Source organism: Lolium perenne, chromosome 5 (genome assembly GCF_019359855.2).
Source record: "Lolium perenne isolate Kyuss_39 chromosome 5, Kyuss_2.0, whole genome shotgun sequence".
NCBI lineage: Eukaryota > Viridiplantae > Streptophyta > Magnoliopsida > Poales > Poaceae > Lolium > Lolium perenne.
In genome coordinates, this window is record NC_067248.2 from 219,834,086 (window position 1) to 219,860,536 (window position 26,451).

Here is a 26,451-nt window from a genome sequence, read left to right on the forward strand (position 1 = left end):
CGATGCTTCACCTGCTTCTTCCTTCTCGAAGAAAATGCTAATCGATGATAACTCCCTCGAAGGTTCTTCAAGCAAACATTTGTCGGAAGATTTGCAAGAACTTCGACAACAACTTCAATCCATGAAGAAATAAACTCTTGCGATGATGGAAAAATCTCGACAAGCGTCCGAGAGAGAGAAAATTGCTCTTCAACAGGCAAAAGAAGCCATCGCTGAAACTTCTTCTCGCGAGAATTATATGCTTCAGTTAATGACTGATGCCAGTTTGGACATGACAGGTATGTTTCCTGCTCGTAACCGTGTTGGATGTTGTTCTTCGCTATTTGTTCCTTGATATTTTGTTCGCTGTGCCAGGCTCGTTTCTGGATACTGCTGCCGAAGACCAACGTGTTGAAGCTCGAACCACTGTTTTGCTGAGACTGGCTGCGCAACATGGATCTAACTTTTGGGTTACTCCTGAGCGCACCCGCCAAATCGTCAGATTTCAAGATCGCGCGGCTCAGGTCCGTGACTTCCTTGACTTCTGTACGAAGACTTTGTTCTTAGTTTATGGAACCATGTTCCCTCGGAACAAAATGCCAGAGACCCTTCCAGCTTTAATGGAAAAATTTCGAGATGCTCCTCGAATCCATGGCTTTGTGCGGGCTCAACTTTCTGCTGGCGCAAGATTTGCCATGATGATGATAAAAATTTGCCATCCAAAATTGCCCATAGATCAAATTGTTCCTACTTGCCTGGCGAAGATGGCAAAGAAAAAGAGAAATATGGGTAAGATTGACGATTTGGTGACTCCTGTTGCCGAAGATATGATGGATGAACTTCTTCGGATGGATTCTGAGTTCTTCGTGAAGGGAAGCTATGCTGAGCATAGTACTCGTCCTTCTACTGAGCGAATAACCATAGATCATGTGCTAGGTTTCCCTTGAAAACTTTTTCCTCTTCTTGCTGTATTTCCATCATTGATACATCTTTGTGTATTTGTAAACAAAATCTATATTGTAAAGCTGTTAGCTCTGTATTTTTTCTATTTTTGATCCCTGAGCCCCCGAGCTTTTGGCTGGAGTTTATACTGTTTTGCTATCTCGAAGGTTTTCCCTCCTGTCATAATAAGATATCTTTGTTTTTTCATTGATGGGTTAGAAGCCCCCGAGTGTCGTGGTGTCGAAGTTCTATATTTTTGTTTGCGAGGTTGTTGGACCAAAGCAGTAAGATTTTGACGAGTACCCTATATTCATAATTGTTATCTTCCGATGTTTGTATTTGGCGAGGTATTAGTGTACCAAGGCGAAATATTTCGGTAAGTTTAGTTTGTCTATATTGTACGTATTTTGAGACTTTGAAGGCGTTGAGCCCCCGAGCGTGTCGAAGAATAAGAAGTATATCTCCACTATCTTTATTATATTGCAGCACCGCGAGCCCGCCTCATTAAAAACCTTTCCGGCCCCACTCGGTGCCCCGAAAAGGAAAAGAGTGCGTCTGAAAACTCGCGGGCGTTTCAGTACATTGTATTTTTACAGAGGTTGACTATATTTCAACTTTAGGCGTAGAACCGCCTGAGCTGCGCCACGTTCCAGGGGTTTTTCTCGGGAGCCCCTGTCTTCTTGTCCTTGATCCTGTATGCTCCTCCGTCGATGACTTCTGTGACGACGTAAGGCCCCAACCATGGTGATTCGAGCTTCTCAGTACTTTTTTGATTTAACCGCAAAACCAAATCCCCAACTTGAAAAGATCTTGGTCTTAACCGTCGACTGTGGTAGTTTTTGAGGTCTTGCTGGTATTTGGTGACTCGTGAAAGTACTTCATCGCGAGCTTCATCGAGTGCGTCCATATCATCCTCCCGAGCTTTTTGTGATGTTTCTTCGTCATACTCTGTTACCCTTGGAGAATCATGCTCTATTTCAATTGGTAGTACTGCTTCGGCTCCGTGGACGAGAAAAAACGGAGTTTCTTGTGTCGCCGTATTTGGTGTTGTTCGGATGCTCCACAAAACACTTGGCAATTCCTCTGGCCAAGTATGCCGAGCTTTTTCGAGCGATCCTAGCAGGCGCTTTTTGAGGCCATTGTAGATGATACCATTGGCTTTCTCGACTTGTCCGTTAGTTTGCGGGTGTCCAACTGACGCAAAGTGCAATTTAATGCCTACTTCTGCGCAGTATTCCTTGAATTCCTTGGATGTGAAGTTTGAACCATTATCTGTAACAATGCTATGAGGCACCCCAAACCGAAAAACGAGACCTTTCACAAACTTTATTACCGACGCTGCATCTGGTGAATTTATTGGCTTCGCTTCTACCCACTTAGTGAATTTGTCGACAGCGACCAGCAAGTACTCATATCCTCCTGGCGAAGCTTTGTGCAACTTGCCCACCATATCAAGTCCCCATTGGGCAAAGGGCCATGACAATGGTATTGGTGTTAGTTCTGCCGCTGGAGAGTGAGGTTTTGCGGCAAACCTTTGACACGCATCGCAGGTTCGTACTATTTCTTTGGCGTCCTCGATTGCTGTCAACCAATAGAATCCTGCCCGAAAAACCTTGGCTGCAATAGCTCGACTACTTGCGTGGTGGCCACATATTCCTTCGTGTACATCCTTCAGAATTATTCTTCCTTCTTCGGGTGTGACACACCTTTGCAGGACGCCTGAAATACTTCGCTTGTATAATTCCCCTTTGATCACTGTGAAAGCTTTGGATCGTCAAATAACTCGCCTTGCCTCAACTGGATCATCGGGTATTTCTTTCCTGAGGATGTATGATATATATGCTTGCATCCAAGGAATTTGTACCATCATCACAAGCTCTTGGTCCTCTTCATCCTCCGTGGTTTCTTTGAGGGGCGTCGAAGTTTTCTCTTCTTTTGCTTTTTTCTGCACCTTTTTTGGCTTCGTGGATCTCTCCGCTATTTCTTCCCAAAATACTCCTGGCGGGATTGGGAGGCACTGCGACCCGATGTTTGCAAGAACGTCGGCTTCATCATTGCTCAATCTACCGATGTGATTTACCTCGCATCCATCAAACAGCTTCTCGAGCTCATTGTACACCTCCTTGTATGCCATCATGCTATCATTGACTGCGTCACATTGGTTCATAACTTGCTGAGCCACCAATTGTGAGTCACCGAAGATTTTTAGTCGAGTTGCACCGCAGGCTTTCGCCATCTTCATCCCGTGTATGAGGGCTTCATATTCTGCTTCATTGTTGGATGCGTTAGGGAACATCATCCGAAGGACGTATTTTAACTTGTCGCCTTCAGGTGATATAAGTACTACTCCTGCGCCAGCTCCTTCTACTCTCTTGGACCCATCGAAGTTCATGGTCCAGGTTCTCGACAAGTCTGGGGGTCCCGTGTTTTGTAGCTCCATCCACTCTGCAATGAAATGCGCAACTTGCGACTTGATTGCCTTTCTTTTTTCATACGTGATGTCCCGAGGGGAAAGTTCTATTCCCCAAAGGGAGACACGCCCTGTAGCTTCTGGATTGTTCAGTATATTTGAAAGAGGTGCTTCATTGACTACTATTATCGGATGTGCCGAAAAATAGTGGCGCAACTTCCTTGCCGTTGCAATTACTCCATATGCTAGTTTCTGTACTGCGGGTACCGCTGTTTGGAAGGTGATAAAACTTCACTGATGAAATATACTGGTCTTTGCACTCCATGGAGTTTTCCTTCTTCTTCTCTTTCGACAACTAGCACCGTGCTAACCACTTGGGGCGTGGCTGCAATATACAGCAGGAGAGGTTCCTTTTCCTTCGGCGCCACCAAAATTGGTGGTGTCGAGATTGTGCGCTTCAAATCCTCGAAAGCTCTGTCGGCCTCTTCGTTCCACTGGAATTTGTCTCCTTGCTTTATCAGAGCGTAAAATGGTAACGCTTTTTCTCCCAGCCTGGCGACGAATCTGCTTAAAGCTGCGACTCGCCCAGTTAGCTGCTGTATTTCTTTCAACTTTGTTGGCTTCCTCATTGTTACGATAGCTTGTATTTTGTCGGGATTTGCTTCAATCCCTCTTGCTGAAACTAGAAACCCCAGAAGTTCTCCTGCTGGGACGCCAAAAGAACACTTCGTCGGGTTCAGCTTGAGGCAGAATTTATTGAGGTTGTCAAAGGTTTCCTTGAGATCCTCGATCAGCGTGGCCCCCTTTTTTGACGTTATGACGACATCGTCGATGTATACTTGCACGTTTTTCCCAATCTGTGTCGCCAAACACTTCTGCATCATCCTCTGATATGTTGCTCCCGCGTTTTTTAGACCAAAGGGCATTGTTCTGTAGCAAAACACGCCATAAGTTGTGATGAACGCTGTCTTTACTTCATCTTCTTCTTTCAATCTGATCTGGTTGTAACCAGAATATGCGTCCAGGAAGGAAAGACGTTCACATCCAGCCGTGGAGTCGATAATTTGATCGATCCTCGGGAGGGGAAAGTGATCCTTTGGACAATGTTTGTTGAGACACGTAAAGTCGACGCACATGCGAAGGACCTTAGTGTTTTTCTTTGGCACCAACACAGGATTTGCTACCCATGTGGCTTCTGTGTGCAACTCCTTGATAAAACCCGCTTCTCGTAGTCGATCAATTTCTGACAGCATGGCCTTGCGGTTTGGTTCCGAAAAACGCCGCAAAGGTTGTTTGATTGGTTTCGCTAGTGGATCCAAGTTTAGGTGGTGCTCGGCAAGTTCCCTGGGTACTCCTGGCATGTCAGCTGGACACCATGCGAAGATTTTCCAGTTCTCACAGAGGAACTCGACAAGCGCGCTTTCCTATGCGAGGTCCATGTCGTTTGCGATGGACGTCGTCTTTTTCGGGTCTGTCGGGTGAATCTGCACCTCCTTAGAATTTTTCTCGGTGTTGAAAGTTGATTCTTTGTTTGGCCTTCCAACGTCTGGCAGCACGTCGTAGTCAGTCATACTCCTTGACGCCAGATACTCAGCTTGCATCCCGAAAGTTTCTGATATCCGATGAAAATCCTTATCGCACTTATCGGCTAAGGCGAAGCTTCCTTTGACTGTGATTGGTCCCTTTGGTCCAGGCATCCTCCACAACAAGTATGTATAGTGTGGCACCGCCATAAATCTAGCATATGCTGGTCGTCCCAATAGAGCGTGGTACTGCGACGGAAAATCCACGACTTCAAATTCCAGCCTCTCGATTCTATAATTCTCTCGGGTTCCAAACTGAACGTCGAGATTGATCTTCCCCAATGGATAACTTGGTTTCTCCGGTGTGATACCGTGGAACCTTGTGTCTGTTGGCTTCAAGTTCGCTAGGGATATGTTCATCTTCCTCAATGTATCTGCATACATAAGGTTTAGGGTTGCCGCCGTCTATGAACACTCGAGAGACATCAAATCCCGCAATAACTGCTGGCAAAATAAGTGCTGACTGCCCTGGTCGAGGAACTTGCTGCGGATGATCTGCTATGGTGAAGCCAATATCTTGCCCTGACCAATTAAGATACTCGACTGTTGGTGGAGGCATTTTTTCTGCCATAAACACCTGTCGTGAGATTACTTTCTAAGCTCTATTGGATGGCCTTCCCTTCTGAATCATCGACACCGCTCCGTTGGAGTTAGGATCAACATAGGGTGGTGGTGGAGGTGCTGCCGCTATTCTGAGCTGATGTCGATTGTCTTCTGTAATTGCTGGGGGAGGTGGCAAGTGAATCTCGCTCCTGGGTTCTCGAGGATTTCTCTGTGCTGCCCGAGCGTTAGCGTGCTCTGCCCACCTTAACATTGCCTGGAAATTGCGACAATCTTTCTGCAGATGTCCTGACTGTCTTTTTCCGTTGCTGTCGAGGAAAAAGTGCATCTGACACGGCCCATTCATCATCTCTTCAGGAGACACGAAAGGCCTCGGGAACCTAGGACCGCTATTTTGCCTGTTGTTTCGAGAATCGTCTCTATTATCGCCTCGCTGCTCATTGCTTCTCTGATAATCATCTCTGTTGTTTCCTCCTGTGTTTGCCCGAAAACCTGCCGAAATTTGTCCTGGAGCATCATAGTTCGGGTACTGCCGAGGAAATCGTCGCCTCGGTTGATAATTTCGACCACGGTCCTCCTCTGGCGACCTGTGCCGTTTGTTGTGGACAGCATCTTCTCCATCTGCCCATCTGTTTGCTATTTCCATTAACGCGGATACTGTCTTTGGGTTGGTCCTTCCCAAGTCCTCGACGAAATCTCCACGCCTGATTCCTGCGACAAACGCATCTATCGCTCTCTCGTCAGATATATTTTCTGCCGAGTTTTTGATGATGTTCCACCTTTGGATATATTTTCTCATTGGCTCGTCTGGCTTTTGTCGACATGCTCTCAACTCCTCTAACGACGCAGGTTTTTTGCACGTGGACCTGAAGTTCTTGACGAACACGTCCTCGAAGCTTTCCCAGCTGTCGATAGATCCTGGAGGAAGTTTCTTTATCCAAGATCGTGCGGCTCTACTCAAATGCACCTGGATGCTTTGCATAGCTGTTGCCCTGGTTCCTCCTATGAGTTTCACCGTCTCGAGATAATCAACTAGCCAGTCCTCTGGATCTTGAAGGCCGTCGAATTTCTTGAAGTTGTCAGGTAACTTGAATCCTGAAGGGACTCGAGTTTTTCGGACTCTCCTTGTGAAGCACGGCAAGCTACACATATCCTCATCGTTAAGCTCTGGGGATTGCCGATGTTCCCTTCTGCTTTGCCGCGCTCTGTCGACCCTTGCTTGTGCTGCCGTGTCTCTTGCTCCACTTGGTCCTTCAGGGGCTGCCGCTGCTGCTGCTGCAGGTCGTGGACTATTTTGCCTTGCCGCTCCTTCGGGAGGCGTTGATACAAACGCTGTCCCCATAGCTCCAACTCCTGCTATCGCCATATTGTATAGTGTTTCCCTTGGATCTCCTGGAGGTGGTTTAGATGCGAGGATAAAAGCATGTGTCGCCATATACCCAGCCTCTGGTGTCTTAGGGATGATGTTTCCTCTTGTATCTATCGACATAAAGGACATGTCGAGGTTTTGGACCAAGTGCTCTCTTTCTGCTTTGGGTATGTGTTGTAACCTCGATCTTGCTCTGTTCCGAGCCTCCCTGTGGCTATCACCCGAAGTTCTAGATTGTCGACTCAAATCTGCCCTTCTCCTGCTGGATGCAGAAGCTGCCTCCTTTCTTCTGTTTAACTCAGCTGTCTGTTTTTCCAATTCTCTTGCAGCTCGTGCGAGCCTATATTGATATGCTTGTAATTCCTCTCGCGTGGCTGTGGTGGCCATTGGTTCTGAGCCGTCCATAGCTCTCGCGGCTCTATCCCACGCTGCTTGCGGGAGTTGAACTCTGTGTCGCGGCTGTGGCCCGACGTACTTATTGCCCAGGCCTCGTCGCAGATCGGAGGGATCGACGTATGGATTTTCCAGATCGTCGAAAGCCTCAGATGTTTCCTCTTGATCATTATTTGGCTCTTCAATGGCATAAATCTGATGATATTTTGTATTCAGATCTATGTTGGGTTTGGTGACACCATCGTTGAGATTGATGAAGACCTTGCCCACTGTAATAGATTTGTCGATGAAGTCGTAACTGTCGACACTGCTTGAGCCATCGCTTATATATGAGTCCGCAGATGACTCAAACGACATGTCGCTGAAGATCTTGGCGAGTTTCTCTCTTGCCCTGGTGCTGACGTAGCGTGTCGACGAAGTTTCTTCTTCTCCTGATTCGGTTGACGATGTATACCTTGAAAAATCGGAATCGACCGCCGACGATCCCGACGAAATCGGAATTTCGACACGATACGATCATTCCTTCTCGATGCGAAAGCGAAACCTTCCGAACGTCATCTCCATAGGCTCCGCCAGATACGCATATGCATCCAAACGGGAGGGTGGGTGAGGAACAAAATCGACAGGACCAGCAGCGATCTGTTTACCTCGATCCATTGCGTTGCTTGCGGTTGATGATGTCGAAGATCTTGAACGTGCCATCGAGATCAGATCCTTACGCCTCTAGTCCCCACAGACGGCGCCAATTGACAAGGTATTAACTTGTCAATGCCTATGGATTGTAGGCTAGGGTTTAGTTAGAAGTAGAGGGCAAGTAGATCTCGAAGGTTTCAGCCGAAAAGTACTCGACGATTATGAAAACTAGGGTTTGTAAACAATGATTCGATGCCTTCCTCGCCCCTCGACTCCCCCTTTATATAGGAGGCGGAGCCGAGGGATTCGTGTTGTACAAGTTACAGAGTCCGGGATGGTTTCTAACTCATCCCGCAAGATTGCAAATAACACTTCCTATTACAACTCTAGCTTTCCTTAATAATATCTTGGGCTTCCGAATCTTCTTATTCTTCGGGTAATGGGCCTTCAGTAAACCCCGGGTACTATCTTCGGCAGGCCCATTTGGAATGCCTATGTCACCTAGCATGTACAGACATGGTCTCGGAACACGGAATACCGAAAGGTAGAGCATGAGTCATATGAATGATAAATTTTTGTTTTCCGTGCAACGAACCCATCAAAGGTTTGTTTTTAGGGGGTTTTGTGTAAAAATAAGATCAATAAATATATTTTGTATTTTTGGATTAAAATAGTGTTGCAAATAGAAAGTAAGATAAATACAATGAAAAGGAGTTTCTTATGATTAAATTTGGACCGGTGTTCATGGGTTCACTTGACTATTCTCTCTTTTAAGTTGTAGTGGACAATAACAATTCATCAATGAGATATAAAGAATGCAACTTCAATATGTGTAAGATACGCATTCATATGGGCATCACTTACGTCCTAACATAGAGATGATGCAATACATCTCTCTTATACTCCACAAGATAGGGAAAGCTCCATGCAATCTTGTATTGAGAACTAACAGAGTATAGCCATAAGTCCTTTGACATGATATTTGAATATCATATATACTATCTTGAACAAACATGATCATCACTTTTGTCACGTGACGAACATAGCACATGCATTCACTTTATCTCTAGTGAGATAGCAAAAAAAGGCAAAGCTATAATAGATCATGAATTTGTTGTCACTGTCTAATCACTAAAACCATGCTATTACATCTAACACACACACACCCAACCCCACCCACACCCTAAATAAGAATGGGTATTTTTTGTTAGTGAATTTTAACTTTTTACCCTCTACCTATGTCTTTGTGACATTAATTACCCATCGGGTGAAATTTATATAGATTAACCATGTAAAAAGTTTTGGATCCTTGTTTTATGTGAGTTCATTAGACAAGGTGTTAGGTGATTATCTGGATCTAAAAATATCAAGACAGGAATCGAGCATATGGATAAAAAAATCTGGTCATAATTATAGATGATGCCCTCAAATATTTACATGTTTTTTCACAGCACATCGACATATCATGTATGTGCTATCAAACAATAACAAGCAAATACTAAAGTGGTGTTAAGCCGTGTTCAAATCCTCATGAATTGAATATTTTAGTAGAAGTTACACTAAATGGGGTAATATGTGTCACTAATGTAGGGTAAAAAATTAAATTCATTCTTTTTGTTAACCCATACCGTACTCAAATGATGTGGATATGGATTTGAATGTGAATAATCCAACGGCAGGTTTGTATTTTTTTCTATATCAACACTTTCATTTACCTAGAATCATAGTTACACCTGCAAGTGATAAAACTACGATAGAATCCGGTGGATCATTGAGCCACACCTTCTCACATGATCTCCTAGCTAACCTCGATAATTCATAATTGACACAATTGGCTGCACAATGAGGATGTTCAAAAATAATCTTCATGAATTTTGCAGCTAGGTGATAACAATCATCGAATATTCGAATATAGCTGCTACAGGACCGAGAGAGATTCCCTCCGTCACCGAGTTGAGAGCTTCCAAACAGTCCGATGATAGCATAAGTTTATTACAGCCGATGGTCTGAGCTATGAGACCTATGACCAATCCTTCTTTTAGTGCATGTGCCTGCGCATCTAGGACCACATTTATCTAGAATTTGTTGCGGCAATGAAAGAACCCTTGTTGTCCATGATCACTACTCATGTCGTTCCTCTGGGCATATTCTGGCCAAAAGACCCATCAACATTGACCTTAACATGGTCCTGCAAAGGACGCGTCCAGCCGCCTCGTTTAGCTTTGGGTTTTAGCGAATTTGTAGCAAAGAAATTATTAGCATACAAGGCATCGATGGCCCCTTGCCATCCTTCTCGGATCTTGAATCTTCCTTCAGTTGGTCACTTGTCGACGAGCCCATCATAGATACCAACTTGTGACAGCAATCAGTTCTGGTAGTGCAGGTTTGCATTTTACTAGTTAACACAATTTGGAATACATGCCTGTTGGCCTTACTACCCTTTTATAGGTACATTATACACTACCGAGAATTCACAAAATTATAAACGGTGTTGGTACATTTCGTGTTGACAAATCTAGGTAGTCTTGTCTATGTTAGTGGTCCAAGTTTCAAGTCTTCTAAAATAGCGAACTTGTACAAACACCACGGAAGAACTTTACTTAACTTCAGAGACAAACATGACGCCAAGAACCAAAACCACAATCATGACCCAAATTACCCAAATGTACAATGTTAGAACAATTCACCATCATTCTCGTAGGAAAAAGAACAATTCATTGATCGTCAGCAAGTTCAAACCAGAAACTGAAAAAACTCTACTCGTGTACTTTTGTTCCAACCCCTATAAATGTCCTGTACAACACAAAACTACGTTTGCCTATTTCAGCAACAAGGGAATTGGCAATTATGTCAATCTGTATATACAACCACCTAGCAAAAGGCACTATTTATCTATCGTGTGCATCCGCATCAATACAACTAGAATCTCCAGCCGCTGTCAATTCAAACTGAAATGTAATCCAAGCCTGCCCGTGGCTCTGAAAGAATGCTGTATACTTCGAGGGCATCACAATACTGATAGCTCATCTGGTTGGTGCAAACACTCATAAGGGTTGGCATAGAAGTAGTCCTCTTCCTTGGGCTTGTCAGGAATCACCTGCCTCCTGGATGGTGCACCCATGCGGCTGGTATGCGATGCCTTCACAGAGGAGGAGAAATCAGTCCAGCTCAGTGTGCCATTTTTGTACTGATCAACGAGCTCAACTATAAGCTTCCGATCTAACAGCACCGTCTTCTTGAACCCCAGGTATCTGTGATCATGGGAACAGATGAGACATGAACCATCAACAGTTGAATAAAAATGGGGTAAAAGTTTATTCAGAAACTAAGACTGTCACACCTCAAAGTTTCAGCTTACATACAGACATTAATTTTACAAACAATGCAACAACAACAAAAACGCAACAGCATACTTCATGTTTCAGACATTTGACTATCAACACGCAACTTATAATAAGGTCGTCCTAAAAGTTAAGTGCTGGAAAATTCTGTCACTCCTAGAAAACTGGTTTTAGATTAACATTGAGATCGTGCAGCATAACATAGTGCACGTATTAGTTGTTTCTTCATATTTATTCCAAGGGATTAACTTTTATGTTTACTGATAAGTATAACATGATACAGCGTAGCATGACGAGGGAGGGAAATGTTGCGCAAACATAACATGCCAAATAAAATGTTATGTTGTTTGGAATACTGGAACTTGACAACAAAAAAAATACCTGCGATGGCCTTCAACAACTTTTGCCATGTTACCATCATAAGTGGGGATGAAAACATCACTCTCCAAGGACACCATATAATCCAATGCTGCCATCTGGGAAGAATGGTTCTGGAAAAACCTGAGACCGGAAGGCAGTAATGTCTCCTTCCTTACCTGATCATCACCAGTAACGAATTCATTTTAGATACAAAAGAAATTATAAGAATGCAGTATTGTCTTGAAGATGTTGAACGAACCACATTGGGATAGGCTGAGGTCAGTGCAGCCATTCTTCTTTGTCCACCATATATTTCACCAGCAGCAATGTATATTTGATAACTGGGATCAATGTCGAGTGCCTTTAATACCATTGCAATCTCCTCCGGTGTTAATGGACAGAGGCCTTCTTTCCTCTTCGCATTGGAGTCGATCACTTTCTCTTTCCACCATGGGTAAGCATATCTTCAATTTTACAGCATAATTGGTTTGTCAGTAAAAGGTTTAGAACATCTTGAGAAAATTCTTGGATGGGATGTAATACCTCATTCTTGTGAGCTCCTCAGCCTCCTCGTGGCTGCAACCATGCGTACATCCAGAGAAAGCAAGCATGTCCATCTCATACCGCAAGTGAAGAACCACAAAGGGTCCATTCCGGCGAAGAATTCGAACCACGCGTCTGCCCAGCTCCTCTATTTCAGGGGTAAATCTCAATGCAGCAAAATTGACGCGGCACCTCAGTTTCTGAATCTCCATGGGCAGGTCATTATTTGCAAGCCGGGCATCTGTCTTATTCAGATGAAGGACCTTGTACTTCTTTATTATTGGCAGAATCTGTTTCCCACCCAAAGAAACACTTAATGAGTCTTCACCTGGTTTTGCATATAATTTAGATACATCATTGAGAAACTGAGAGATGAAACAAACCTGATTCTGGTAATAGGATATATCAGACCAACTGACGGGAGGCATGGAGCGAAGATATCCCATTTCAACTCTTTTTTTCAGCCTTGGAGGCAGCTCTTTCAGTATCCGAACCTCGTCTCTCAATGACGCTATGAAGTAGTCCACATCAAATATATCCTGGAACTCGCTGTAGACAAAAGAAACGGAAAAGCGTAAAGCAAATGCAGTCCTTAACTGAATCTGTCAAGAACAGAGGCGAGTGCAGTAAGAAATGCTGACCTAGGATCAGCCCAAAATGAGGTTTTATCCAACTCCGGCACGATGAGGGTGACATTCAAGTATCTCGCAACCGTCACCATATCACATATCTGATTTCAATAGTGGAGCTATCAGGCTTCAGTTTCATCAGTATTTGAACAGCGGCAATGGTTCAGAAATGCAAACAGCGTGGTAGATGTATTGAGATTTGAGCAAGCAGTACTTACAGCGGCTCGCATCTGGTTAAGACCCCCGTTGCAGGAGACCATGAGATAGCCATTGTTCTTGTAGATTCCTGAACATAGAACATGCCAGATCAAATGGTTATATCTTCCATTTTCTAAAAGGAAAATAATACTAATTGATTGTAGATGGGTGTAACAGGGTTAGAAATTGCAGTAAAACGCACGCACGGAAGATGCGCACTTATTAACCGAATCGTTCAAACGGACTGTTCTCGACAGACACGGACGGAATCATTCGACCAAATTGGGCCGACAGGAACTTGATCGGTCGAAAGAGAACCAGCGCATGAACCGAATTGGACCTGGGTTGTACATTAAATCAAGCTATCGACAGACTGGAACAGGCCAAATTCACCAACATGGAAATGCTAACTTAATTGATATCTCGCATGGAAGGCGACAAATGGGAAGGGGAAAGCGTTAATGGAAGCTGAAATATTCCTGGGCAGAGCAAGGAAGGGAAGCCGCCTAATACGCAAATATTCCTTAAGCGAATAAGGGAAGGAGAGGGGAGGAAACGAGCAAGAGGCGTCCAGCTTACTCTTGGGCGGCAGCGCGACTGCGTTGGCGTTGGCGGCGGCGGTGGTGGAGATTGCGGTGTGGACGGCGACCCTCTCGTCGGCGGGCAGCAGCAGCGGGCGCTGCACGATGACGAGCGTCTGCGTGAGGCAGCCGGGCCAGACCCCGCCCAGCACGCTGGGCGCCAGGCGCTCCCCGAAGGCGGCCGCGAGGAGCACCACGCAGGTCCAGAGCAGCACGGTGGTGCTCGCGCGCGCCACCCAGAGGCTCACCCGCGCCGCCCGCCGCGCCTTCGCGGCCTTCCCGCCGGCGCCCATCTCGCGCGGCGGAAGCGCCCGCGCCAGGAGCTCGCCGGCCCGATGGAGCGGGTAGCGCCGCGCCGCGGTCTCGCCGCCGTCTGAACTGGGGGCAGTATCTGGCTGGTGATCAAGGACCTCTTGCCTCGCTTTCGATTGTGCTTCCTCCTAGCTCTGGGCTCCTTGCCACAGGGCGCGAGGGTGACGTGTCTGAGCGGCCGACGCGGCCACCGGCGGCGAGAGGAGGCGAGGCGAGGCGCGTGTCAAAGCGTGCGCGCCCGGCCAGGCTGGCCTATTTGTACGCACCCGGCGACAAGGCGGATGTCCGTACTACGTAAGCGACAGGTCCGCCTGAACGCGGTCTATGCACCGACGGACCAACATCACAAACTGGGCCCGCAGCGTCAGACAGCCGGAAACGCGCTGCCAATGGGCTCGGCGTATGGAATGCGTGTAGGGCGATCCACGTTTGACCTGCGCGCCTACATTGTCCCGTGAAGTCATCTGCCGACTGCCGTGGGGTGCTCGGCGCCACTGACGTGTGGGGCCGTGTCCCCACATGTCAGGAACGAGCTTGACATGCTCGGACAGATCGCCGAAAATAGGAAAGGAATATTTGTGGCTGGCGCCCGAATATCTGCGCTGCTACGCTTTCTTCAGGGACTTTGCTTGCTCATTGTTCGTACTAGCATTTTTTTTCCTCGGAGAAGAATTAAGCGGCCATTGACAAGGATTGTCAGGCATTTGGGTTTTGCATATCGAAACTGCCAAGGTTCTGTTCACGCCAGCATCGTGAGATCACCCGTGAATCGCCGCCTGACATGGAGGACTGAAATCGGTCGTTTGGAAGATCCCGCGAGATGTGCTGATCTAATCCTGTGAGATCAGACAGCTGACAGTCACATGCTTCCAAGAGTAGTAGGTGATGAACTGCATTGGCTACAAGAAAAAAAACACCCGGCAAGTGAGGTTAGAGATGAATCGCAGCGAGTGTGAAAGTGAAACCAACTATAGTACCACTTAGCCAAACTTCCTCCGTTCCATATTAGTTGTCGTTAATTTAGAAGTACAATTCACTCGACAGCGAAATTACTGTGAAGACCAACGTGATTGCTGCAACGGTTATCCATGACTCGCTCAGGCTGTCAGACACGTACTCCAATGGCAATGAAAAGGTACAAACGCTACTGCTGTACACTAGTACTAATCAACTGACGCAACTGAAACCTCGAGCAAGAGAGGCCGACACGGGGTCTTCACTAACCAACCGCACTCCAGCCTTCCCTGCCACGAGCAAGCGCGAACAGGAAGCAAAGCAGCGCGCGTATCAGTGCATCACCATCGGGCCATCACGAAGCTACGCAACCAGCGCAAGTCTACGAAAATTCCTCCATATCCTATCTAAGTTAACGCCATGCGTCATCCATCTACAACCGCGGTATCCTATCAAAGTTAACGCCATCGGCAGCGAGTGCATGACGGACGAATCATGAGATCAGGCGAAACCGAAAGGAGCTGGAGAGTGGAAGCAATCAGAGGCCATTCATGCATGGCGTTCCCCAACGAACCCATGATGGAAATGGAGCGCCAACCAACGCACCATCCATGGTGGATCCCATGGAGAAGCACGCCCAGCAAGTATTCCCTCTAGATTTTTTTTTTTTTCTTCCATACCGATCTCAAGAATACGATCCATCGAGTACCTGTACTATATCAAAACGGATTACAGGGGCCTAGGAATAAACTGGATTAATATCCTTTAGTACTTTCTTACTTCGATTGCAAGACACGAGCATAAGCATCGTGTGCAGTGGCATCATGGCTAAAGCTCCGTGGGCGAAACAAGGGATCGAGTTTAACAAGTTTCAAGAGAGAGAAATTAGCCGGGCAATCTGGGCCTTGGGATCTGTTGAAAGTGTAGAATATTGTGGACATGACAGTTTTCTATCAGTAATCAAGGGCCCATATGCACTAGCTTGTACTTACTCGGAGTGTGCCGTGCATTGCAAGGATACATAATTGCAGCACTACCGAATGACGGGTCTTCAGACTAGGATAAGCTCAGGGATAATGCGTTTCACACGCGTTTTAACTTTGTTTAGTAGAAACTGACGCATTTTAATTCTGTTTCATAGAAACTGGCACTACAACACTAAATATGTACACATGATTGTAGCTAGTCTCAGTTAGAGGATCCAAAATTGTGAAAGCAGCATACACTAACCTGATACAGTTAGAGGTCAAAACAGATATCCCGCTCAGACATTTATTTGTTCAATAGCTCCATATGCCAACTCAAAGTGTGACCTGACACGAACATTTCTGTATAACCAAGTCATTCGTAGCTGATGTTAGTACCACATGTTCAACTGTTCTACAAAGATTTGCACTGCTGGTACTATGACCTGGACTACTCGCTACTGACCTTAATTTTGATGGAGAACAGTAGCTCCCTAACCGTAACACCGTAACCGACAACCTCCATCTGTGTTATTCTGAGGGCTCCACTTGCCACTGTGCAATGCAGGAACCCGCAAGTAAAAGGCTCCTCAACCAGCAATAATGTGGACTATGAGCAATCTGCAGTGTATCATGCCAGGTTGCCATATGTCACCACGTAAAGTGATGATATGAATTGCTGCTTCCATGTGTCACAACAACTCTTACAGCACTAGTTAATTACTTTGCAGCTATGTCATCCATCCCCAATGCCTTCATTAGAAATGCATACTCAAAGGCTGTCTCCTCGCAGCTCATGAAGCGTCCACCCTCACCAAAATGACCACTCTGCATATTGGTTTTGAGAACAACAGACTGCGAACAGGATGGGCATGTGATGTCTCTCACTTTTGAAACCCACTTAGCAGCTTCCCAGACTCCTACCCTGTCAAACAAAAAGGAGAATTAAGAACTCAAAAGAAACCCAACGGTACACTTCTAGAAACCTTGACTGCAGTGTCATGAGCTGGCACTTAACATGGAACACATACAAATGACCCAAAGTGTATGTGAAGCATCGCAAGAGTAAAATGAAGTAGAGAAAACCTTGTATCATTAAATGAGGCGGTCACCAGCATTGGGGGGTAACATATTCCAGGAGATAAATTTTCATAAGGAGAATAACTGCGGATTGCATCAAACTCAGCTGGGATATTAGGGTCACCAAATTCTTCGTAGTCCAAGATGGTGAGAGGTAAAGTTGAATCCAACATTGTATTGCAGATATCAAGAAAAGGGACCTGTTATTAGCATAAATACATGTCACTGATATATAAAAGCTCAACCATGCCATATACTAGTAGAAGTATACATAGGAAGAGAAGAGAATAAGCATAGCAGATCCCAGCTGATAATGATGCATTCTCTGATGAGCTCAAAGATTTACCTTAAGAACTGCAGCAGAGAATAAATTTGGCATCATATTAATAGCCGCGCCAACCAGCAAACCACCAGCACTGCACCCTACTGCACAAAGACGACTTTCGTGTACAAAACCTTCCTTGATAAGATGCATACCACATGCAGCAAAATCTTGAATTGAATTTATTTTGTTGGTTTTGGAGCCTGCCAGATGCCATGATGGATCCCCTCCGCCCCTACATGATTAGGCTTAAAAATAATCAGGAACATGAATTTTGCAGTGCAGATCACAAAATGCATGTTGTTGCATTCATGAATGGAAAGTTGAAAACAACTATCTTATCCTAATTTGAACTTTCTTGTGGATCATGCTAAAGAAATGGCAACTGCTATATCAAACCACATTGAAGTTATTGCCATGTCAGCCAAAAATAACCTCCAGATGATTCTTCATGGAAAAAATTGATTCAACTTTTGGAACTATTAAATGGCTAGCTTTCAGAACTCTGGTCGATTACCCTGTGACTGGTCACCGGATCGGAAACCTGCGCTACTGCAGAACAGCGAGATCAGGCATTCCTTTCACAAGATGATGGATCAATACCTCGATATGCTTGCAGCTAGCACCTAATGTTTCGTTTGGACGAAGATAAAGATAATGTTCTTAATACTATAAGATGTGGTGAATAAAGATATTGAATTGCAAAACTAAGTAACTCCCAGTATTGCTTGCAGTCATGCTAGTCTGGCTGTTGGTTTAATGATCTAGTTCACAAAATGAAAAGGCAAAATTTCATATGTTGCTGCAAGTCAATAAGAAGCTGAAAAAAGGCGCAGGCGCCAAAATGTACCTAACATCTGCAAATGCAAGAATCCATCCTCGAGCAAGTAGACTTAGCCTATCAGAACACCAGCTTTTATCCAGATCTTCTCCGTAAGCTCCATATCCAAATAAGATCCCAGGTGATTCTCCATGAATATGTGCTTCCCGTGAATACAGGATCACCAAAGGTATCGAGACACCATCATGTGAAATAACTTGGACCCTCTCACAAGTTAATAACTTGGAAAGATCACTCCAACTTTGTGAATCTTCAATAAGTTGCAGACTTTGTTGGATACTCGAAACATTGGACTGCAATCCTGATGTGCATAGACTTGAAGAAAGGCCAGTCACTTCCTCTTGATGAAGGATGGTAAATGTCTTCTTTCGCATGTCATAGTCCACAGTTAAGTCTGGAATCTATATTAAGCAAATTAAACGTTCAACAGGGAAAACTCATGTCTAGCAACACACCAGCTGCACTGTGCTTACAGTTGCTTAATTAACATAACAGCCAGATTAAAATGATGGAATGGAATATTGTGTTCAAGTATATGCTCTTTACCATAAATTACAATTCCATGATCAATAGTACAGTTAATGAAATTGTATAGCTTTATGTGAGTAGCAAGAGATAGAGCAGGTTTTAGTGTGTAGAAAAAGAAATTCCTGGGTGCTATATTTTAAATGGTTTGATGAAATCCAGGAGATCAAGAAAAGAAGAGCTGACGCCAGTATGAACAAGTAATATAAGTAATTATCCATCCACAGATAAACGATAAGTTGGTGGAATGCTGTACCACTGGCGATGACACCACCAGGCGATAAGTAGATGACATGTAATCATTGTTGGCTCCAGGAAGAATGCTGCATAAATTTGAAGGTGTTGGGAAAAACCATGGAGTGAGATTACCCAGTTCCTTTGGCTCCTGGGGAGTAAACAAGTATCATCAGTGCAAAGAACACAGAAGAAAGCTCAGGATTCATAAGATTCAGACCATAATACAAAACAGCAAAGAGAATGAGAATGAGAAGGTGTTAACATAAAAATATCAAGGTACAGGTTATAAGCTGGAGGTACAGCAGAAAAGTCAAAGCAGTCCAGATAAAGTCAATGCATTAAGCTGGGTAGTATTTTGTAATCTAAATCGTTAAAGCTTTATGGTCCAAGACAGAGTGGTATATATCTCTAAGAGTTCTACTTCATAGATACTACTAATAACATGACATAAATCAAACAATATACCTGGAAGTCAACCTTAACTGGCAGATCAATGGAGCAAAACAGAGGAAGCCCATCTTTTCGTAGAAAGAGAACTAAATGTTCATGAAAAATATCCATATCCTGAAAGATGCAGTCCGACCCAGGGAGTGCCACAACCTAGCAATAGAAATGCAGGCACCAAGTTTATAAAGTACGAGCTTTAATGGGAATACATTTAACATATATTCAGAAAAGAAAAATGCTTTCAGCCCACGACGATAAAATATCCATACTAGCCATCAGTGTGCTACTTATATACAACTTTTAGGAACAGATGTGTCATCAGGACTTAATAAGGAACGATTCAATGTTGATGAAGAAGATATTTTGTGTTAACAAATTGGCAAACATTGCTGATAAATCTAATTTCTGAGGGAGGTGAGACCTGCCACCTATCCATCAGTGCTTTTTCAGCTCTACACCTGGCCAGGTAGTAGCCTTCAGCTGAAGTTTCAATATCTTCCAAAGGGGCATTAGTAAGAATGTAGAAAAATCCACTATGATGCTCCAAAAAGTACTGCACTTTGTTAGTACGTTTCTTTACAGGCCATAAGCCTTCTTTTACATTACCAGATTCCATCACATAAACCTGCAGCAACATAAGCAAACGTCAGAAAGAACAAACCCAAAAATACATAACTGGTCTAAACATGGCAAATATTTGGTACTGGGCCCAGAAAAAGTTGAAATAGAAACCTTCCTCAGATGATGTCCTCGTATTAGAATTGACAGTAATATACTTGAAATCTTTTGTGCTTGTGATATCAACGCAACAGTTCACATCGTTCTCCGTAAAAACTAAAAAATCTGCCTCATCTGACTGCATCTTTTTACAGAATACCCTATAAAATCTAAACATATCAAATACAGTAATTGAGTAGAAGCTTCATAAGCTTAAGATATATTAGCAGGAAGGAGAATTACTGATTGGGACGTAGAGTATCATCACATACAGTATAGAATAGATTTTCACTGTCGTGAGACCATGCTAAACTGACTATTCCCTTGTGTGGTGAACTAAAAATGACACGCTTAGACTGAAGATCTTTCACTTCCAGGGAAAATAGTTCACCCCCAGATGTATCAAGAGTATATGCAAGAAACCTATGATCAGGAGAGGTTCGGCAACTCCCAATGTGCACATAACCTGCATAAGTTACAAAATGATCCACTGATAAGGTTTCACATACAAGCAGCTATGTCCTCGTCGCGAGAAATTGATGATAAGAAGCAAAGAAGCGATGCTCAAAATTAATTGCAGGAACATAATAATCAGAATATATGTAACTATACAGTAACTATCTTATGTGTGTATGTGGAGAACATGCCAGACAGCAAACTACTTAATGTAGAAAAGCACATACCAAACTTCTCTGCAATCTCATTCCAGTCAAGCAGCACTTCTTCCTTGTCCCAATCAGAAAGATAACTAAGGAGACTTCCCGCTAAACCACCAGAGGGCCTCAACTTTCTGGCCAAAATTGGGTACTCCATTCCATCTGGAACATACTGGTAATATGACCTGGATCAACAGCATGTTATGTTCTACCCACGGGCAATTCTATATTTTTGTGCATTACCATTGCTAGCAAAAAGATGATTTCCTGGTTACATTAACACTTGTTTCCCGAATTATATACAAACTATGTTTCTAGTCAGAAGCATATACACAAAATGTAGCATGTCCAAGGAGGTTAGTCAAATCTAGCGCATAAATCATGCGCTGACGTGGCAATGGGATTTGACAAAGCAGTGCACTAGATCTGGCAAGTGCAGAACCAACAATGTAACACTAAATCGTGAAAGTCTAGGCGAGACAAAAAAAAAATCATAATGCTACACTAGAAGGAGTAACACTTATCTGAGATGCAAAAGGCAAAGACAACAGCGAGCACATTTAAAGTTATAATCATTCCATGGCAAACTACAGCTAAGTTCAGATTTGCTACACAGGTACACCCCCAAAAAAATCAGCGCATGATTTATGCACTAGATTTGACTAACCTAATTCGGGAAACAAGTGTTAATGTAAGAAAGGAAATCATTCCATGCAGAACCAACAATGTAACGCTAAATCGTGAAAGGCCAGGCGAGACAAAAAAGCATAATGCTAAACTAGAATGAGCCGCACCTATCTGAGACGCAAAAGGCAAAGACAACAACGAACAAATGTAAAGCCATAATCATTCCATGGCAAACTACAGCCAAGTTCAGGTTGGCTACACAAGTACACACACAAAAATTCAGTCATGCAACCGTCACAGATTCACAATTCGCAGACCTAATGCTAAGGTAATACTAAGCAATACAGTGTGGGATCAAACGAAACGGTGTGGTACGAACCAAGGGCCCCAGGGCTGAGGCGGGGAGGCAACGGAAGGGGGCAACCGGGCGCGCATCTCCGCCGCGAGGCGAGCGCGGAGTCCTCCGCCGCCGGCCGAGGATACGAAGGCATCCGCGTAGGCGTTCTCGGCGGCGAGGAGGGCGGCCAGGTCGGGGTCGGAGGTGTCGCGCATCCAGTGGAAGGGGTCGCTCCACGACCTCCCATGCGCCGACACGGTGAAGGGGACCTTCTTCGCCACAGGCGGCGGTGGGGGGAGTTCGGTGTTCGGAGGACACGGATGCGAAGGGAGGCCGGAGCGGCGGCGGCAGGAGGCGGAGAAGAGGCGGAGGAGCGCCGGGAGGGGGTAGTGCCGCCGGCGGAGCATCGCGCCGGTTCCGACGGGTTTCGCGGCGGTTGGATAGTGGGCTGGGCCTGGGGTTTTGGTGGGGTTCAATGGTTTTGTGTCACGCACTCACACTATTTTTTTTTGCTACTCACGCGTTCACACTTTGATACACAAAAGCTGCCCCGAAGAGAACTTCGATTCAATTTACTCAAAAGAATAAGCTTCGATTCAAATTACAACCATATATGCTTTAAGAGAACGTCTATTATTTCGGCTAACACATTCTTCTAGCATTTTCCAATCAGTACGAAACATGCCAAAACAACATTAAAAAACACCCAACTATGGTGTCTTCAACAACGCCGTGTTGACTGCCAACAAGGTGATTCGAGATACTATAAAGATGTGCAATTAAAGAGAGCATGTATCCTTAGAGATAAGTCTACATGAGACTTGGCTTTTCAGTAGATGTGGTTGTCTCATGGGTAAGTAGTTTAGAGGTGGTGGTGCGTGGTGGTGTAGACGAAGAGTACCGGTGCATATTAAAGAATGCGATCGTTGAGGCGGAGGCAACCAAGCAGAAGAGGAAGGCGGTGGCAACACCGAAGGCTCATCCTAGTTCGCGGCTCGTGGAGGAGGAGGATGTCGATGAATCCGCGGAGGATGCACAAGGAAGCATGGAGAGATCAAGGACACAAAACTTTGGCCAACAAGAAGACATTGATTTGCGCAATGCTTGGATGAATGTGTCACTAGATGCCTCGGTTGGCACGGATTAATCAAAAGAAAAAAAATTGAACTAGGATTGAGCACTATTGCAAACACCATGACCGTTCCACCGGACCGCACTCAAGGCAGTCTTGGCCACCGTTGGGGCACCATCCAAGATCAATGCAACCGATGGTCCGGTTGTATCGATCGGGTCAACCATGCACCACCGAGTGGGGTGTCGATCAGGAAATATGGGCCTATCATCCAAGAGCTGTACAATCAATGCAACAAGAAGAACGGTGGCAAATGCTTCACTTCGCACCATTGCTACAAGAAACTAGTTGGCAATGAGAAGTGGATCCGAAGGAATCAGGAGACTACACCGAAGAGGTCATAGATTAGCATATCCGTTGAAGCCAATGAGGAGGAGGCCGAAAATCATCACAAGAGGTCGGATGAGAAAAAGATTGCAACTGAGATGAAGAAGACAGGAGGCGTCGATGCCTACATGGAAGAGCTTCATGCTATTATTAAGACCAAGAAAGCATTGGTGGCCAAACACAAAGAAGAGAATGTGGCAAGGTGGAGTGATCTCAAGTCCATGGAGGACGAGAAGTGGAGGTCCAAGTTGGCGGCCGAAGAGAGGAAGGTAAATGTGGAGGAGCGTATGCTTGCACTCGAGGATGAAAGGTTTGCAAAAGAGAAGAAGGCCAAAGATCATGCTATCAAATTCATGGATCCAAACATGATGGATGCTAAGGCAAGGAGGTATTGGGAGCTCACTCGTGAAGACATCATGAACTAAATGGAGGCCTCTCGTGGGGTGGAGATGGTGGTGGTGATGTTTTCCTTGGAGGTTGTGATTATTTGCTTAGTGGTGACAACATGGAAGGGCTTGGAGTTTGTGTAGTATGCGTTTGGTAGATGTTGTGGTTTTTAGAGGTGATCCACGACATAAGACATACTATGTTGGCGGGTTTTTTTTTATGAAAGTTGACCGATATGGTGGCTTTTAGATGAACTCTATGCATGTTTTAATTTGAATTGCTCGATGGGATGAACTATATGTATGTCTATTGTTTATATGTTGTGTGTGTTGAATTCGAATTATAAATATACTATAAATATCATGCAATTGTTTGAAATGTATGTAAGAAGGGCTAAAATGAAGATGGGGGGGGGGGGGGGGGGGCTAAACATGAGAGGCCTAATAAGGGAAGCACATTTGGTGCACATGAGCACCAGTACTCCCAGTTTTAAAAATATTTAAAAATCGTGTATTTTTGTTTCAAAAAATCATCACATTTATTTTATGAATACATACACATGTCATGAATATTCGTGTGAAGTTTCGGTAAAAATTGCATTGCATTTTGAGCTACATGAAAAAAACAAATTTGTGACTACATGTAGGTGTAGATATTTGCCAGCAATTTGTTTTTTTTTTTTTGTATAGCTCAAAATATAACATATTTCTCTCCAAAATTTCTATCGTACGGGTACTTAATTTCAAAATTTTGAAATACAAAAGGTATGATTTTAAAAACCAGGAGCACTGGTGTGCACACACTTTTCGCCTAATAAGGAGTTAAAATATGAAGAGCAAATAATAGAAATCATGAACCGACAAAAATAATCGTCATCCCTGGCACTGCATGCTCGACCTCTTAAGGCGAACTATTTCGCTGCTGGCACAGCAAACCGCGCAGTGTGTGTTTGTGATTTGAGTTTGTGACGAGGAAGAGGCCAATCAGCCGTGACAGTGTCAGTTAGGCTGATACAGGAAGATGATGTGCAAGGGCGGGAGGCAGATGCCCAGATGTGACTCATCCATCATTCGAGTTGGAGCAACGTCGTCGGGCCCGTAATAAGTGCAGCTGATTGACGCGTACTAGAACCACGATCGCCCCACCACCCGCGCCGCGCACGGCACGGTGCAGTGCGCTCGCTGGCTCCGTGCAGAACGAACCGGCGAGCAGAGGATGGCCCATGGTTCTTCAGTCCGTCACATCCGCCAGTCGCTGGAGGCTGGAGCCTTGGTGGAGCGGTGAGCGGTCTGGTCCGGGGCCGGGGACATGCACCGCTACTGGTCGACGGCGACCCGCCCCGAGCACGAGCCGATAAGCACAAGCGACTTGCACTCTCAGCAGTGGCGCCCATATGCACAACCGGGTCCCGGCAGGCAGCGTGGAGTCGCGGGTGGCTGGTCCAGGCCGGCGGCGGTGGCGGTGGCGGTGGCGGTCCGTCGCGTGGGCAGGGACGGATGCGTACGACACGGCACCCGCGCATGCGTGGCGGCTAGCCTAGCTCGTTCGATCGTGTCTGCGCGGCGCGGTCAAACAAAGGTGGCCGCTCCCACGCGCGCGCGCCCCCACCGCTCCAACAGTCCACGCCCACCTGCACGCACCGCGCCACCGCGCGCCACTCCGTAAAAACGGTGCTCCACTTGAGCTGGACCTGCTAGGTGCTAGCTGCTACACCGACCGGCTACCTTAAAACCAAGCGCGCCCGGCGCCGCACCGTTGTCACACGTCTGAGCTATAGACAGACACCTCGCCCGCTCCTTTCCTGGCTTTGCACCGCTGGTCAGACCACGTTCTAGCTAGCTAGCGCAACAAGCGCGCACTCCCGTTCCCACCCCCCAGGTACGGCTAAGCCGCCGCGCATGAAGGAGACCGGGCAGCGGCCGTTCGCCGGCGTGGACCTCCGCCGGCCCAAGGGCTACCCGGCCGCGCCGGCGGACGTGGAGGTCCATGGCGACGACCCGTGCCCGCGGTGCGAGTCGCGGGACACCAAGTTCTGCTACTACAACAACTACAACACCTCCCAGCCGCGCCACTACTGCAGGTCCTGCCGCCGCTACTGGACCAAGGGCGGCTCCCTCCGCAACGTCCCCGTCGGCGGCGGCTCGCGCAAGACCGCCTCCTCATCGTCATCGTCGTCTTCGGCGGCGGCGGCGAGCCCCAGGCGCGCCAAGAACTCCAAGCGCCGCCGCGTCGCGCTGGCATCCCCGGAGCTCCAGACAGAGCCCGGCACCACCGACCCCGCGGGCGCAGCAGAGAAGGAAGCTATGGCCGGCACCGTCGGCGATCCCGCCACCGCCGTGGACGCAGCACGAGCGGAGGCCACGGCAACCGGCACCGTCGACCATCCGGCCATCGCCGTGGACCCAGCGACGACGGAAACCGCAACCACCGAGGACGGCGTCACAGCTGACGATCATGCCGCGCCCTGGGCGACGGACGGGGGTTTAACTGATCACCCGTCGGCCGCGGATGCCGGCGAGAAAGAGGTGAGCCCGTTCGAGTGGCCGTCGGGCTGCGACCTGGGGTCCTACTGGGCGCCCGGCGTGTTCGCCGACACCGACCCGGTGCTGTTCCTTAACCTGCCGTGATCGGTCGATGAAGCACGGTGAGCTTGTACGCTGATTAGCGGTTTCATTACGAGATGGATAGAGCAAATTAGTCGACGTAATCTCCCAGGCTTTCAGCTGTCTTCAAGCTAGAGCGCATCATCACTCATTTTTAGTTCTTTGATGAAGGCTAACCTCCTGTAAGGTGCTCCCTGTATAAAACCCCACTGTCTTTCGATCATGGTGTTCCAAGCTCAGAAAAATGTAATTACGCTATCGATCATGGTGCTCCAAGTCCAAGCTCAGAACATTGTAATTGCAGACTGATCATGGATCCGCAAGTGCAAAGACACTGTACCTACACTTCGAGTGCGCGACGACGGCACGAACTCTGTGTCACGTCGCGTTCGAGTGTGCCCGGCCGATCGAATCCGACGAGACCGCGCGACGAGCAGCCGTAGATTCGTCGTGCGGGCGA

At 46.1% G+C, this 26,451-nt stretch overlaps 3 protein-coding genes across 3 annotated transcripts; 1 reads left to right on the forward strand and 2 right to left on the reverse strand.

Annotated features, from left to right (window-relative positions):
- Positions 1-10,568: 10,568 nt before the first annotated feature.
- On the reverse strand, positions 10,569-14,037 carry LOC127301971 (rhamnogalacturonan I rhamnosyltransferase 1). Its single transcript, XM_051332288.2, has 8 exons — positions 13,521-14,037; positions 12,962-13,029; positions 12,756-12,844; positions 12,498-12,663; positions 12,115-12,404; positions 11,831-12,035; positions 11,593-11,747; positions 10,569-11,121 (listed from the first exon to the last, which is right to left on the reverse strand). The coding sequence occupies exons 1-8, from the start codon at positions 13,813-13,815 to the stop codon at positions 10,878-10,880; spliced, it is 1,512 nt and encodes a 503-aa protein (XP_051188248.1). The 5' UTR covers positions 13,816-14,037; the 3' UTR covers positions 10,569-10,877.
- Positions 14,038-14,409: 372 nt separating this feature from the next.
- On the reverse strand, positions 14,410-22,011 carry LOC127301972 (uncharacterized). Its single transcript, XM_051332289.2, has 12 exons — positions 21,585-22,011; positions 20,606-20,763; positions 20,166-20,388; positions 19,944-20,083; positions 19,627-19,832; positions 19,224-19,358; positions 18,778-18,906; positions 18,006-18,397; positions 17,180-17,390; positions 16,840-17,033; positions 16,019-16,678; positions 14,410-14,733 (listed from the first exon to the last, which is right to left on the reverse strand). The coding sequence occupies exons 1-11, from the start codon at positions 21,947-21,949 to the stop codon at positions 16,474-16,476; spliced, it is 2,358 nt and encodes a 785-aa protein (XP_051188249.1). The 5' UTR covers positions 21,950-22,011; the 3' UTR covers positions 14,410-14,733; positions 16,019-16,473.
- A 3,076-nt stretch (positions 22,012-25,087) lies between these two features.
- Positions 25,088-26,251, forward strand: LOC127301973 (dof zinc finger protein MNB1A). The gene has a single exon (XM_051332290.2). The coding sequence runs from the start codon at positions 25,287-25,289 to the stop codon at positions 26,013-26,015; it is 729 nt and encodes a 242-aa protein (XP_051188250.1). The 5' UTR covers positions 25,088-25,286; the 3' UTR covers positions 26,016-26,251.
- Positions 26,252-26,451: the final 200 nt, after the last annotated feature.

Excerpts from the sequence above, each read along its gene's own strand:
- LOC127301973 (XM_051332290.2), top strand. The coding sequence starts at position 25,287 with ATGAAGGAGACCGGGCAGCGGCCGTTCGCCGGCGTGGACCTCCGCCGG.
- LOC127301972 (XM_051332289.2), bottom strand. The coding sequence starts at position 21,949 with ATGCTCCGCCGGCGGCACTACCCCCTCCCGGCGCTCCTCCGCCTCTTC. Across the intron at positions 18,398-18,777 it reads TGGTGGTGTCATCGCCAGTG|ATTCCAGACTTAACTGTGGA; the intron begins GTACAGCATTCC and ends TGCTTAATATAG. Across the intron at positions 16,679-16,839 it reads GCCTCATTTAATGATACAAG|GGTAGGAGTCTGGGAAGCTG; the intron begins GTTTTCTCTACT and ends TTTGTTTGACAG.
- LOC127301971 (XM_051332288.2), bottom strand. The coding sequence starts at position 13,815 with ATGGGCGCCGGCGGGAAGGCCGCGAAGGCGCGGCGGGCGGCGCGGGTG. Across the intron at positions 12,036-12,114 it reads GAGGAGCTCACAAGAATGAG|ATATGCTTACCCATGGTGGA; the intron begins GTATTACATCCC and ends GTAAAATTGAAG. Across the intron at positions 11,122-11,592 it reads GTTGTTGAAGGCCATCGCAG|ATACCTGGGGTTCAAGAAGA; the intron begins GTATTTTTTTTG and ends CCATGATCACAG.